Source organism: Strix uralensis, chromosome 3, assembly GCF_047716275.1.
Source record: "Strix uralensis isolate ZFMK-TIS-50842 chromosome 3, bStrUra1, whole genome shotgun sequence".
In the NCBI taxonomy this organism is placed as follows: Eukaryota; Metazoa; Chordata; class Aves; order Strigiformes; family Strigidae; genus Strix; species Strix uralensis.
This window is the reverse complement of record NC_133974.1, coordinates 75,263,166-75,279,690: the sequence shown is the minus strand read 5'-3', so window position 1 is coordinate 75,279,690 and position 16,525 is coordinate 75,263,166. Positions and strand designations below refer to the sequence as shown.

Below are 16,525 nucleotides of genomic sequence, written 5' to 3'. Positions count from 1 at the left end.
CCATTCCACAGAATCAAGCACCTCAAAAAATGACCAAATGGTGTCCTGTGCCCAACAATAGGATTCCAACAGTGCAGTCAGTGGAGACCAACACTACTCAGAAAGCCTTTTCTGCCTATTTTAGAATTGATTCCCCCAGGATAGGACTGGACCCACCCCCTACCATGCCCTCACGCACACGTTTTTCTCATATGCTACAGCAGCAGCATAGTGTGCCCTTTACTAGGTGGAAGTAGAACCCTCCTCACTTCATTCACTTTGTCCACCCCTTTGGTGTTTTATGTCCTTCAGTTCTATTTCAGAGGCTTTTAACAAGAGCTGTAAATGATTCAGAGGCACCCACCTTTGTTAAGAATGAGTAACAAAAGAAATACATGCTCCACAGGGGAAAAAGAAAGTTCTTTGAATAGTGGTAGCTTACTGATGAAGGAAGCATATGTTAAGAATTGTAGAAACTTTACAGAAAATCTATGCTTCTGAGTTGCCTGATGACTGCAAAAGGAGAGATTCCCCAAAAATACCTTCTGACATAGCAGGCTCAAACCTTTGGCAAGACTTCCCAGCAGTCTGTTTCCCTGTGCAACAGGACTGGTCTAGGCTTACTGCCTTCCATCCCCTCTGCTGACAGGGAAGTTCATTAGGTGCAAAATTTCCCAAGTGGCAGTTACAAAGTCTCACCCCTTCAGAGACACCTATGTATTTACAGCAGCAGTGATTAACTACCTTCCTTTATTAAGCAGAACTTGCCAGTTTGTTTCAGGGAGGTCTACAAATTTATATCTTAGGAGTTTGAACCGTTATCCTTCACAAATCCACAGCATAAATTTCGCTAGGGAATCCTATGAGTTTTGTTAGATGCATATTAAAGCACGTATATCAGAGCTAAAGCTTTTCAAATATTCCCACTTTCTCAACTACTGCAAAGCCCTGTATATTCATATTCCAAGACTTCAGTAAGAAAATTACTATAATTTTAAATCATGAACACACAAGAATGTGCCGCTGCATTTAGCTTCAATACATTAAGCTTCAATAAATAGGTTACACTTCTGATCTTTCACCCTTTGTTTATTCATTGCTAATATCAGCGACTCATTTCTCCCGCAGGAAAATCAGCAGAACACTCAGAGGAAGGTTTTAAACTATTCCTCAAGCTTCCCCCCCAACCTCCTCCCCAACTCCTCCAACACCATCCAGTGCAGGCCCACTGCAGCATGTGCAACAGCAGCAGCAGATACGAATAAATCACTGGGACCTCTAGATATTCCCTCCACCTCTTTTCTGGCTGGTGGTGAAATGCGCTGGGCTTTCTACCTTTGTAAGAGGAGCTGTATGACGGAATGTCCTTTCATCGGATCTGCTTTCAAGACCTAACAATGGTGACAGCAGTTACCACAGTATAATCATTTCCACAAAATCCTACATTGCTTTACTACGACTTTGTAGAAGACTAGAAGAGAAACAACACATGTATGTCATTTCCTTGCTGCTGGTCCCCTTCCTGTGTGGACCAGACACACAGCATGCTCTGTGGTATTTGGAGGTTAGCTCTATGAAGGTGGCATGCATTTAAGAGAATGGTAGCATACTATGGAAGATCTTATGTCATATTTAGGTATATCTGCTGCAGAATAAAGTGTATATATTTTTAAATAAGTGCCCCATATCAAAAAAAACATTGCAGAGAGGAGCTGTTAGCTCTACACCTGCACTACTTTGGTTTACTTTCCAGTATGTTGGGAGAAGCTGGAATAGAAACCAATTCCGCTGCTTATAGCTACTGACTACATTCTTATAAATGTGCATTAATATACACGGGAAAAGGAAGAATTAGTAAAATTATCTGTCATTTTATGAGCAAATGTCTTTTTGTGAGCAGGATATGTCCTTTATTTAACAAACAGGAAATCAGAAACCTTCTGCAACCAACATTTCCCATTCACAGGACCTAGGTTGCCAAAGGGGAAATAGAAGAGGCAATCCCAGGAATTTGTTCCACAGCCCAATATAGTTATGTTTGGAAATTACACAAAAATAATGCCCCACCCCCGAAAGACTCAACTTTCACATTGCTTAAGTAAATCTCCAGGTTTGTGATGTAAAAGTAGGTGCTCATCACTTCAGTCAAATGTTCTGTCTATTCCTTCACCATTTGTTCTAGTGTTGCTTCTAAGCCTACAGTGCAGAATACAAACCAAGTCAACTGCAAGCAGAGAAAAGGCAAAATAAAAAACGTCACAGTGGGAGAATGAGAAAGAAATATGTGAAATATAATGGCTTTGTCTGTTCTCTATAAAATGTATTCCCTATCTTATCAATGCTCATTTTTTATAAACACATATGGAGCACCTAGTAGAGCAGTGGCCCTATATAAATATGCAATTTTAATAGTAATTATTTGGTTGTCCAAGATGACATGCTGAATATATAAATTAATATATGCATATACTCTATTAGTGCAGAACAAGCCATTAAAAATGGTTGAATGCACCTTGGCATTTTAAGTGCCATTCTCTTAGAGTAGAATATTTTCAGTTGGAAGGGACCTACAACAATCATCTAGTCCAACTGCCTGACCAATTCAGGGCTGACCAACAGTTAAAACATGTTAAGGGCATCATCCAAATACCTCTTAAACACTGACATGCTTGGGGCATAGACCATCTTTCTAGGAAACCTGTTCCAGAGTCTGACCACCTTCTCAGTAATGAAATGCTTCCTAACATCCAGCCTAAGCCTCCACTGGCACAGCTTTGAACCATTCTCATGCATCCTGGCACTGGATACCAGGGAGAAGAGATCCCCTCCTCAGGAAGCTGTAGAGAGAAATGAGGTTGCCCCTCAGCCTCCTTTTCTCCAAACTAGATAAGCCCGAAGTCCTTAGATGCTCCTCAAAGGACATTCAGCCCCTTCACCAGCTTTGTCGCCCTCCTCTGGATGCATTCAAGGACCTTCACATCCTTCTTAAATTGTGGGGCCCAGAACTGCACACAGCACTCAAGGTGAGGCCGCACCAATGCTGAATACAGCAGACAATCACCTCTTTTGACTGACTTGTTATGCTGTGTTTGATGCATCCCAGGATGGGATTTGCCCTCCTGGCTGCCAGGGCTCACTGCTGACTCACGTCAAGCCTGCTGCTGACCAGCACCCCCAGATCCCTTTCTGCAGGGCTGCTCTCCAGCCACTCCTCTCCCATTTTATATTTGTGCCTGGTGTTACTCTGTCCTAGGTGAAGAATCCAGCATTTCAACTTGTTAAATTTCATCCCATTCATCACAGCCCAATGCTCTAGATCCCTCTGCAATGCCTCCTGTCCTTCAAGTCAGTCAACAGCACCTCCCAGTTCAGAATCATCAGCAAACTTGCTAACGGTGCATTCAAATCCTGCATCCAGATCCCTGGTAAATATATTGAACAGAACTGACCCTAGAATTGAACCCTGAGGAACACCCCTGGTGACCGGTCACCAGCCAGATGTAGCCCTGTTTACTACAACCCTTTGAGCTCTGCCCTTGAGTCAGTTCTTCACCCAGCGTACCATGAACCTGCTCATCCCACAGTTGGACAACTTGTCCAGAAGGATGCTGTGAGGGACAGTATCAAAAGCCTTACTAAAATCCAGAAAAACCACATCCACCGCCTTCCCTTCATCCACCAGGTGGGTGACCTTATCATAGAAGGATATCAAATTAGTTAAACAGGACTTTCCTTTTGTGAACCCACGTTGACTGTGTCTGATGACTGCATTATTCTGTAAATGCCTTTCAATAGTACTCAGTATAATCGCCATAATTTTTCCAGGAAGTGAGGTTAGACTAACATGTCTGTAGTTCCCTGGATCTTCCCTCATGTCCTTCTTGTAAATTGGAATAACACTGGCTCACTTCCAGTCAGCAGGGACCTCCCCAGACTCCAAAGACCATTGGTAGATAGAAGGGATCCTGCCATAACATCTGCCAGCTCCTTCAGAACTCTGGGATGAATCCCATCAGGCCCCATGGACTTGTGAACATTCAGCTGATACAGCTGGTCCCTTATAATTTCAGCATCCACAAATGGAAAGTCACTGTTTCCACACTCATGGTCCTCAAGACTCTGGGGACTCCAAGAGCAATAGGACAAAACTCCATCAGGATAATGCAAAAGGTAGCCTAGATTTTCTTCCTTAACCAAATGACATAGTCAAGAGAAAGTCTAGATGCATCAGCAAAAGTTGTGTGACAAATGATGATAACCTGTTAGCATGAAGAGGGCACAATTCACAGCAAGACAGCATGAATCCTGCTAGCTCACTAGCCCCCACAGGATAGGAGGAAAAGCTGCATAAACCACCCCACAACTCTCTAAAGCAGCCTACACTAGCAACTTACATTTTGAGACACCCTGTAAACAGGCAGACCTTACACTTGGTAAAATTTGGAAACATAGTTTCTATCTACTTGATGTGAAGGTTGCTACCAAACCAAAAGATGTTACATCATGGAAATAAGGACATCTGTTCCTAAACTAGTAAAATTTGGTATGTGTCCAGTTGAATGAATGGGGCTAGGCACTTGCTTGTGTGAAATCTATAAATATACAAAACAAAGCGACCTGGAATTTAAGCCCTGGAAGGCTGACATCTTGTATCTAGAAGGAAACTGAGCCAGAGGTTTACAGTTATCTCACATCCCAATTTTCTAAGTAGAATTATTCTAGTATTTAGAAACCCTATGTCATTTACCTCCGCCCCATATGACTTCATTCCTTAACTACATTTGAAAACTACAAGTTTAACTAACAGTCTTCTTCACATGGTGTATGACTGTAGAATATGTAGAATGATTATTTGGGACTTGAATTCAGTACTACAGTGATTCAGTAGCTATCTATTCTTTCTTCCTCCGATAAAGAAGACAAAACAGTGGGATGCACTGGGACTTGGGATAGTGGTTCAAGTGCACTTTATGATTCCAAAACCTATAGACCAAAAACTTGTAAGCCTCACTGATTGGTCAGTAATTAGTTTACCAGGTCCTTTTTATATGTCAGCTGTACAATTAAAAAAAAAAATCAGAAATATAAAAGTTAACAGACTGAAATTCAACATTATCTACAGTGGTGAAGAATAAAGGTAAATGAAGACATTACAGGTACAAAAAAGAATTTATACTAGGCTAAAATTCCCTTTACCCCCAACACAATAAGCTAGTTTTACTGTAGTAATTTTATGGATTATGACAGTTTTACTCTACTTCCACTGGCCAAACACAAACATTCTGTGTAACGAACTGAGCGAGCTGGGGGTGGGTGGAGGTGGCAGAAGTGGGGCACAATGACAGACACAGAGAAAGGGAGACACACAGACAGAGCAAGAAGGAGAGGACAGGGATGTCTTCGACCTCCTTTTTTCTCCAAAACGAAATTTCTTTAACCTACATTTATAGTATATAATCTTGCAAGACCGACCTTATTTCAGGCAACCAAAAAAGGAAGAAAGGCAGACACGGTGGCTTTGCAACTAGCCTTTCAGTCTATAGAAAAGTTTATCATACAGATTTTAAGCAGTAAGTCTTAGTTTAAGCTTCAGACACAGGCTCCATTTATAGCTAGAAAAAAATCCCCAGATTTTCCTTCAGAAACTCATCTAATCCCTTACCTTGAGGGAGCAATAAATTTCAAGGTTAATTTTTCTTACATTGGTCAATGCAAGATTGACCAACACTGACTTTTTCCCCTCCAACTTAACTGAAGCACAGCTGCTAATTAAATTAATAACTCTGGGACTCCTGGAAAATAGAATGTAGTCATAAGAATTGCAAAAAGGGATGGAAAGAGGACAGCACTGTTTGTGTCAGAAAAGACAGTGGTAGAGGGTTGTTATCTGGTCCTCAGCCACTAATCCAGACAGAATCTTACAGGAGGAAGTATGTCTAATATGGTTTTAACCAGAAACAACTATGCATCTTCTGTAGGATTCCACTCACATTTGTATTGAAGCACAGTTACCTTTGAAGTAGAGGGCACTGCTGGCAGACTTGAATACATCTACAGATATTGGCAGAAAAGTGGTTTTGGAAGACTTATCTCACAAAAAGCATCATCAACTCTTATGTCCATTCTTTAGCATGCAACTTTATTTACCTCAGTCTTCTCATGCACATTATTCTTTTGTAGTATCTGACCTGCATGAAAACTATAGTGTAGTCCAGACTTTCATCAGTATGCTAAAAAGTTACCTAACAGGTTAAGATGAAAAACTTTTCCTGGCATAGTCTGATTTAGAGAGCAAAGAGGACCTGAACTTACAAACTCATTTAAAGATCCACAGTGAAATTCACAGAACTCAATTTAACACCATAAGGGAATCCAGTCCTTAGTTTCCAACACAATCATATTGTGTGGTTCAAGGAAGTCTACTGTTTCCATAAAGTTTTTACAGATACCTAAATAACATTACAGCTCTGTTCTACAAGGCACTGAACTTTTATATACAGGGAAAAGAACCTAAAGAACCTGTCCTGAAATCCTTACCAACTAGAGTCAAAAAACTCCCAACATTATTTGTCATGAAACTGAAAGAGTTGAAAGGTCAGCACTGAGCTCTTTGGAATCAGTTGAAGCCTCATTTTTAAAGGGACTGACTTCACTGGATAAACAATACTGTCAACTTGGGTCATGTTTACATGTTTTAGCAGAACACATGAGAATCTGGTACATGACCGTGTGTATGTCCACACAAGTATCACGTGAACACTGCAGTCAGTATTTATATATTTGTCTTCTGTGGAAAATGCCATTTCTATGAGTATTATTTGAACTAGTACAATAGGGCAAAGCTTGTTCTCAGCTAAGATACTGTCTTTCAAAAGAGTGTTCTCCTGATAGCAAAATCATGGCAGCACTGTGAAAACAGGCTTACTGTGCTTTGATAAGAGAAAAGCACTGCAGTCATACAAGCTGCACCCTTAGGAAGAAAAAAAAAAAAGAAAAAAAAAAGAGTTCACCTCATGAGGTGTCTTAAAATGTCTGAAAGAAAACCTTTGTCAAAGGAACTAAATGTTGCAAAGAATGGCAAAAAGCAGTAAATTAAAGTTTGGTTTCTTTTTCAAAATAATTCTTTAAATTTAGTCTCTGTACTTAGTATTATGTGAAACTTGAAAGATCCATTTTACTACCGACACATGCCATATACTCCAATGGTTCAACCTTCCAATTTCAAGAGGTGCTTTAACACAACTAGTGTACACATTTTAATGTTATACCTCCAGAGCTCTAGGTCCTGGCGCTCCAGGGCATTCGGGAGAGCACCTAGGACCAGACCTCTGGCATTCCACGCTGTTATCTGAGCATAAAAAAAAAAATTAACTCGGGACTAAAGACTCATGAACTGCTTGATGAGAAGCTATTCTTTTGGTTAGGAATCCAAAAGCCACATTTTTATAAATAAACAATGAAACCACCATCTTTATATAAATAAGCCAATAACTTGCAGAGCTTGGGAAACTTCTCATAGCAGATATATTTCAGTTTGCTTCTCTGTCTTCACATTCACTGACAACTATTATTCCCACGTCTAGTTATTTAAAATGTGAGCTATGAACGTAAACACTATGTGCTTCCACAGTTTTTAACATAGATATATCATTTCTCAGAGTGAACAGCAGCTCCTTATTCAGTCACATTATGTTGCATAATATTACAATTCCCTGAGGACAATGAGGAAACTGGAATGTTGCTGCCCTCAGAGTTCCTGGAGTGTCTGTACCGCATGATCTCCAGTACACTGTAGAATAATTTAGGCTGGAAGTGATCCATGGAGGTCATCTGGTCCAACACATCACTCGTAGCAGGGCCAATTCTGAAGCTGGATCAGGTTGCTCAGGGTCATCTGAGTTCCCAATACGTTCAAGGACGGAGATGGAAGTGAAAACTGTTTGATCAATCTCATTTTAAAAAAGTCTACCATCTATTCTATTTCCCTTGCTGCAAACTGTAATCTGCAAAAAATCAGTAATCTCCAAAACAAGATGTGTAAGACTAACACTATTACAAATATGGGAAATAAAGATACATTGTCTCTAAATTTACTCAAATAGTCTTTAGAACAAAGTATCTAATTGGTCCAGAAGGACAACACACTATAAATGCCATAAACCCACTTCTTGATACAATATTATTCATGTAAATTCTATTCACATTTGCTGTCAGCAGCAGAAAACTTGTCTACCACGTGGAAAAGCTTAATATCCAAACGGTGCAACTCAAATGTAGTATGACTGAAAAGAGAACTCAAGAAGCTCAATAAGATATGGTAAATCTATTTAGCAGACATGATTAGAGTAAAAATTCTAAGATGAGATTTCTTAAAGGACTCAATTTCAACCTCAAGATTTCTAAAATACACAGAAAACATCGTCTACTGAAACAGTAAATATTGTAATTTGAGGGAAGTAGCCTGTTTATGCATATCCATTTGCCCAGTCTGTAAAGACAAAATTCTGTTTAACATCAACTGCATAACTAAGCTTGCATCTGTAATACCTTCAGAAATTGTTATGTAAATGTGTATCCATGACCTATGCCAAAAGGCTTAAAATTTATCTTGCCTACTTTCAGCAATCTAAAAGTTAGCCTAGATTTGTTTTCTAAACTCTCTGTCAATAGAGATGGGATAGAGTGATCTTGCATATCTAAGGATGAAGTTTCACAAGTTTCATCTCTCTCCACTGATTATCTAACTTAGACTAGGTATCTAATAATTAGACTGCCTACCTTAATTTCATCTATTTTGAGTATTTAGATTGCTGCATCTTTAAGGGGGAGAACTAGACAAAAAAATCAGTGTGAGAAAATGTACACAACCACCAAATGATTATGAAGTGATCAGCACCTTAACCAATTAATTTTTTAAAAATTCTGTAATGAATACATTACTTTTTTTTTTTTTAACAAAGCACTAAATTAGTCATGGCTTCAAGAATAAGTGAAAACATGAACAGTAAGTTCAAGTATTTAACTGATTACCAGACCAACACACATCCAAAAAGCATAATTTAATTATCATCATTTTGCAATGAGTAAGCATTAACAATGATTTCTTTAACTGTCACAAATCTTTATGAATATCTAAAAGCCTAATACAAATATCCAAATTATTAGTAAAGATTAGTCATTTAAAGTGTTATCAGTAAGACGTTCAGTAACTCTGCATTAAATGCTAACAAGCCCTTTCTAGAAGAATATTAATGTACAGTCATTCTTTCTAACAATTCTTTGTACAGTAAAAAAAATTAGATTTTAGTGTTTTCTGCTTCTCTTTCCCACCCAACCACCCTCATAGTTTTGCTCTCAGACTGAGCTACTAGCCAATCAAACCTGATGGTAAAAATCCTCTCAGCTAAGGGTCCAAAAATCTCAGTTTTAGCATCCAGCTCAAATGCTCTTTGGGAATAATATCCATGTGTTTGTATAATGTGCAAAGTGCAAGTTTTCTCCAGTGCTATCAGAACTGTGTGCTGCTAAGAACTTCACCACAGAATAAAACAGTAACAATTAAGACTTTCTGATTTCCAATAGCTGTTATGGACAAATGTTAGATGTTTACAGGAATGACAGATCAAGTGGATTATATACCAGTGCTAATTAGGTCATGTACTTTCTGATTTCATTAGGCCAAACCAATGTTTTTACTCAAGTTCTTCAGTTTCCTCTGTAAAAAGGTCAGCCAAGTCTGCCACTGTCAGAACTGAGGCTTCTGACTGTTTCATGGAGGAGCTCGTGTGGCTGTGGGAAAAAGTTGCATGCAGACATCAGAGAAGAATCAACTTAAGTAACAAGCTGTACGCACTGAAGACAGACCACATGGTTCACAGTACAGTAACTGTTCAGCTTTGAAGCTCAGCAGGAAAATACACTTTCTATCACGGAAAATACATACACTGATCAGCTACTTCTCTCGCACATTCTGAGTAAGATACAAAGTCCATCTACTGTCCCTAGCAGTGGTCAACCACAAACACTGCAGAGGCAGCAGAACATGGGATAATCTGCTTTGCCCTCTTAACATTTAAGGGACTGGCTTCAGGTTCAAGCATAAGGTTTTATATTACTTTCAAAACATTAGCCCTCACTGGATCATGCAACCACTGTGTATTTATCTGAATTACATATGCCAAAGCAGTGCTATTCTACAGATATAGAAACTGATTAAATCATTCTTTCAAAGCTAAAGCTGAAATCTTTCATAACTACAGCCAAAGATAAGCACATAAATTCTTAGTCTCATAATTTTTAACAGGCAAAAAACTGGAAAAATAACTAATTTTCTTAAACCAAGGCCACCTCCTAGAGTTGTTATGTGTATACAATATAGTTAAAGAGGTACAAGCCTCTTATACTTTCTGCATAAAGAATGTAAATACCACTTTTATTCACAGGATCACAGAATCATCAAGGTTGGAAAAGACCTTGCAGATCACCTAGTCCAACCATTAACCTAACACTGACAGTTCCCAACTACACCATATCCCTAAGCGCTATGTCAACCCAACTCTTAAAAACCTCCAAGGATGGGGACTCCACCACTGCCCTGGGCAGCCCATTCCAACGCCTAACAACCCGTTCTGTAAAGAAATGCTTCCTAATATCCAGTCTAAACCTTCCCTGGCACAACTTGAGGCCATTACCTCTTGTCCTATCGCTTGTTACTTGGTTCAAGAGACTCATCCCCAGCTCTCTGCAACCTCCTGTCAGGTAGTTGTAGAGGGCGATGAGGTCTCCCCTCAGCCTCCTCTTCTCCAGACTAAACAACCCCAGTTCCCTCAGCCGCTCCTCCTACGACATGTGCTCCAGACCCTTCACCAGCTTCGTTGCCCTTCTCTGGACATGCTCAAGTAATTCAATGTCCTTTTTGTAGTGAGGTGCCCAAAACTGAACACAGTAATCGAGGTGCGGCCTCACCAGTGCCAAGTACAGGGGTAAGATCACTTCCCTGTCCCTGCTGGCCACGCTATTTCTGATGCAAGCCAGGATGCCATTGGCCTTCTTGGCCACCTGGGCACACTGCTGGCTCATGTTCAGCCGGCTGTCAATCAACACCCCCAGGTCCCTCTCTGACTGGCAGCTCTCCAGCCACTCCTCCCCAAGCCTGTAGCGCTGCTGGGGGTTGTTGTGGCCCAAGTGCAGCACCCGGCATTTGGCCTTATTGAAACTCCTACAGTTGGCCTTAGCCCATCGCTCCAGCCTGTCCAGGTCTCTCTGCAGAGCCTCCCTACCCTCGAGCAGATCAACACTCCCACCCAACTTGGTGTTGTCTTCCACTCCTACTGTCACTGCTTATAGATTTTGAAAAGATGAACACAGTGAAAAGTGCTTTCTGTGTCTGCACACCAGACTGACTTATGAACTAGCATCTGCACTGACTGCAAAACCAACCAGTGTGACACAGCACTGACAAAGTTTGTAGAATTTAAAAATAATGAAAGAAATAATTAATGTCCTGTATTAGAGCTTATATGCTGTTATTCCATTGGTGGCCTTAGTATCACTCCATTATTTGCAATGCTTTTATACTAAAGGGAAAAGGTAAACTGAAAAGATAAATCATAACATGTAATTTATTAATTGGGCTTTTATGAAATAAAGTATACAAAATATAACTAAAATATTCCTCATAGAATTAAAATACTTTAAGCTTCAAGTTACTGGAACCGGGTTAAAAGATCAATTTTTAAAGTCTTAAAACTTTTTTGTCCATCAAAACAATTTGAAGGAGAACAGCTGAAGTCTATATATAAGATATTCATACCTAACTAACAGAATTATGGTTGAGAATCACCATTTCATTTTCAGTGCAATAATGATCTTTTTAAAAAATTCAACACATACCTTCTATCTACAGTTTTCAGCATAGTCTGCATTCTCTCTTCTATTGTTGCTTTTATCAGGAACCTATGAACAATGGTAGATCTGAATGCATTTAAAAAAAAGAAAACAAGACCAGAAGTGAGCAGAAGTTACGCTGTTACTGTCAAAGTTCAAGAGCACATTTTTGTCTCATACTAATTATTGCAAGAGTGCCGAAAAAATGCCTCTGTATTTTGAGAAAGAAATCAAGGTGATTAACAACTTCCACTGAAATTTAAGGACGTTTAGTGCCTCCCAGAGCACACACTTCCACTTGTCTGGATCACATACTAAATGAATATGAGCTGTATTAACTAAAATCCTAAAGCAGATGCTGGCTGAAGTTCTGCTTTCTGTGTCCCTACTATAAACAAACAGCCCTTAAGAGCCTAGCCTGTCATTTAAAGAAATTACTTTGGCCCACTAGTTACATACAATGTTTACACTGCATTGTCACAAATCAGTCCAAGAGACAGAGCTCAGTGTAATGGATAATTAAAGCTCATTCCCAGAGTTTTAACAATATTGTTTGTGAAGTTGGCAAAATTCTGTAATTTTTTAAAGTCAGTAAACATGTAATTGTGAACACCAGTAAAATATAAAACCCAAAATGACAATAAACATAAAACAAGAACACCATTTATGAAATTAAAAAAAAAAAAGCTGTAATAAAAAAAGAAATGCCAGGCATGAGAAAGTGAAATGGAAAAAAGTCAGATCCAAAGACAAAAATGAGAAATTGCTCCAGGCTCCCCAATAAAACATCTTTCAAGATATGAACCCTTGAAAGTGCTTGGATGCTTTTCAGATCTTAAGCTGAAACTGGCAGGTAACATTACACAGATGAATGCTGGGGGAATACTTTGTGATTGACAGACAGTCTACCCAAAAAAAAGAGAAGTAAGAACTCAACTGAACTGGTAATAGTTACCAGTGAAACCAAACAGAATATTCCTTTATGCTCACTGTATTTGGACACAGCCCTTGTTTCAAATAAGCCTTGCTGAAGCCTTATTCTTAAGAAGTACAGCACTTATTCTTGCTGGTTTTATTGTGAGGTTTTTGCCAGACCTTTTGTGCCAGCATCATGTAAAATTATAATGCAATCAATCTTTCCTATGCACTCACAGTTAATTCAAAAATCTACCAACACACTCAAATATCCACCTGTTCATAAATATTCTTTCACATACATGTTCACTCATGCCCTCTCACTTTGCCTCCATTTCCAGAACACAAACCACACTATTATTCTAGAATATAATTATTCCAGAATTGATTCCAGCTATTTTTCTTCTTCATGTGCTGGGTTTTAAAATTATTTTTTCAAGTGACATGAAACCTAAGGAAAAACATACAGCTCTTATCTGTTGAGGACAAACTTTCCAAAACCTTTGTTAAGCGTTCAGTACTATTCATGTAAAATCTACAACACTGAAACAAGAGATATGCAAACTCATTAATGTCTTCAAAAAGATTTAGACAGGGGTGAGGGCAGAACTGTGGTTTAATAATTTATCAGTTCTAAAGAATGTGTGTTACAACTTTCTTTTTGGAAAAAGCAAACCAAACTAAAACAAAAAAACACCCCAAAACCCCCTAACAACTTACGCAGCTCCTAATCTGGAGCTGGGAATGACCAGCTAGGAGCCCCTCAAGGAAACTAGGAAGGGCCATACCTGAACTTTGCCACATAGGACATAAATGGTGAGTTGCTCAGACCTGCAAAGGTAAGACATTTCTGGACATGCTTACAAGCAGAACTTCAAAGTTAAGAAATAAGGCATCAATAGCATGAATAAAATATGGCAGCAGCTGAACAAGGTTTTTCAGGATTTTTGACTCGAGAGCCTACACTCTTCCTAAATACCTAAATGCAATTTGTTTCTGCTTCTTACCTCTGTTGCGAAAAAGGACTACACATTGGGTATTTTTTGCAAACTTTTACTTTTATTTTTCTGTCCCTTATATGATCATCTTTAAAAACAGGATTCCTATGAATACTCTCATGTCCAAAATTGAGAAGTTCAGTGAACTAGATTTATTCTGATTACAGTATGCAGTTCTATTCTGAACCACATCTAAACCACTCAATGTAATTTTAACTCTTACTTTGTTTGGCCAATACGATGTACTCTGCCAATGGCCTGTAGTTCATGTGCAGGATTCAGAATGGGTTCCACAAGCAGAACATGAGTTGCTTCAATGATGTTTAGTCCATTGGAACCAGTGTGAAGAGGCAGCAGCAAAATATTGATGTTGGGATCATATTTAAATGCAGAGAGATTTTCCTAAAAGGCAAACATCACAGGAGCGTAACAAAGGTTCCTCAGTAAAGAGTGTGGGGGACATCTCTGTATTTTCAAGAAATTACAGCAGTTACTACAGACAATCTTGCAGCCTGACTGACCTAAGACCTGTCATCCCAGAACAGATACTCGATAGATATCAGGAAGACAAGAACTTCTTGTAACACTGATCAGTGTGTCTCATCCTTAATATCCATGCCAACACTTCTTTCTCAGAAGTGAATGTAGTGTTTATCTCCAAAGGCTTTAAACTGTAGCTTTTTGTGATTATGATTTTTAGAATTAATGAGTTAGGTATCAAAGCTTCTGCCAAACGAATTTGCTGCTCTTACAGTTTCTCAAATGAAGCAATGAAGTAAAAGGATCAAACTATTTTTCCCCACTGAAAATAATTTTAAGAAAGATATTCTTTATGTACCTGAAATTTATTAATTCCATTGATCTGAGAAAAAATCATATTGTTGTCATACAACGCTTTTGAAATTATGTCCAACACATCTTGCCACTGTAAAAAAACAAACACACAATACAAGTAACTCAACATTACAAACAGCAATGACAACTAAAATATACTAATTAACTTCCCTAAGAGTAGAGAAAAAGGCCATTCAAAATACTAGCATTTGCAATTTAAAAAAAAAGAAGAAAATGTGTGCCATGAACTGAATCTTTCATAAAACTAAGTAACAAATGTAACTAAAAAGATCAGCTTGATTAAGAGAAATTGGTAGCCAAAGTTTTACAATGTATTAAAAATATCTAGACATTACATTTAAAAATATCTAGAATATCTAATGCTCCCATATAAATCTGTTTGTCCTTTAAAGCAACAAGCTTTTACATCTGTTGACTACGATCATTGTTCATGTCCCAGTTACATTAACTGCCCTACAAATTCTCAAAACAATCAAGTGGCTGTACAGAGTCATTCGACATCTTGGTAGCTAAACTAATTCCTGAAAATATTATGACAGCTTTAAACTCACACACACACAAAGACAAGACAGAAAATGGTTATTAATACCGTTGAGAAAACTAAGGATTTAGCCCCTGGATCTTTAAATTGAATTCTCTTCAGTGTTCGGACCACAGCTTCCACTTTGGTGGAGTGACTTCCCTTCAAAAAGTCAAAGCAGCGCATTAGTAAAACAGGATATTAAACAACTCCTTCTGCATTCATTGCTTTATTAAATAATGTTATATTAGGACTCTTACGTATCTTACACAAATTTAAAAATTAGCAGCCTGAAGGAAGGGCAGGTTAAGTAGCACTGAACTGCTTTTATACCTCCCTTATAATGCACGGCTATAGGGTCAGCGGTGTATTAATGCACGTGCAGTACACGGAAGAATGAAGTGCCACACAAATACACCTACCTAGTTCTGCATGAGGCAGAATGGATAGCCCAAGCAGTGCAGTTGCACCAAACATGTCAGTTAGGCCTCCTGAGGTTTAACTTGGTGGCACAATCTTCAAAGAACCTTCCAAAAGAACATTTAAATTTCCCTCCCTTCACCCCTCTTGAAAACTGGCAATGAAAAAAAAAACCAAAACAACCAACCAAACAAAATATCTATCTGAACACTATTTTGGTTGATTTTGTTTCTCACTCTGGCAACATCAAACATATTCTCAGTACTGTGAAGCTTGTTAATTATATTTAAAATAATAAGAATTTGGTAAATTGAATTAATTCTTGAAGGATTGTGCACTGCAATGAAAACATGTTCACACTCTGCATTCGGAAGTATTTCAGTGCTTACTGGATTCATTAATTACATTCTACTACATTCTACTTCTTGTCCACTTTGATTTCTGTACTCCTCCCTTTCCCCATAATTTGGGAAGAGGATTCCAAGAAACAGTTCTTTAGTATCTCCCTCTATTTCCTTTAGTATGTACCTGTATTACAGCAATTTCACCTAATGTGTTTTTTTTAAGAAGCCCTTATTTAATTCCTTACTGGTTCTTACATGCATAGTAATTTCAAGCTGCACTAGATTCAGCTGGACAATAAAATTGTTTTATTTCTGTCTGCACCTGTCATCTGAACATTGAATTAACTATGTTGGCTTGCTACGATGACAGATCAAATTTACTGAAGTTATGCTGCTTGCAGAATTGGTGGTGAAGGATGTCAGCAGACTAAGCACAAGTTGGGAACCAATGCTGGGCTGCTTGACCATTCATACATTATGCAGCTAAATGAATGCTCCAGTGGTCCAGAAATGCAGGTGAAAGACCTTCTGCAGACTGTTTTACCAAAGGCTGCAGTAAGCAGCACCATTTTATTTCCCAGGGTCTTCCATAGTGACTCTGTGTAACA

At 38.7% G+C, this 16,525-nt stretch overlaps 1 protein-coding gene across 5 annotated transcripts in view; it reads right to left on the bottom strand.

Moving 5' to 3' along the window:
• Positions 1-9,023: 9,023 nt before the first annotated feature.
• SHPRH (SNF2 histone linker PHD RING helicase) overlaps positions 9,024-16,525 on the bottom strand; it is a 56,393-nt gene continuing 48,891 nt past the window's right edge. For 3 of the 5 annotated variants that reach the window (XM_074862924.1, XM_074862923.1, XM_074862925.1), the window contains 5 exons: positions 15,223-15,315; positions 14,617-14,703; positions 14,002-14,180; positions 11,872-11,952; positions 9,024-9,768 (listed from right to left, as the gene is read on the bottom strand). In XM_074862924.1, coding sequence (XP_074719025.1) covers positions 9,672-9,768; positions 11,872-11,952; positions 14,002-14,180; positions 14,617-14,703; positions 15,223-15,315 — 537 coding nt within the window. In that variant the 3' untranslated portion in view covers positions 9,024-9,671. The other 2 variants (XR_012628176.1, XM_074862926.1) reach the window with 2 other exon arrangements.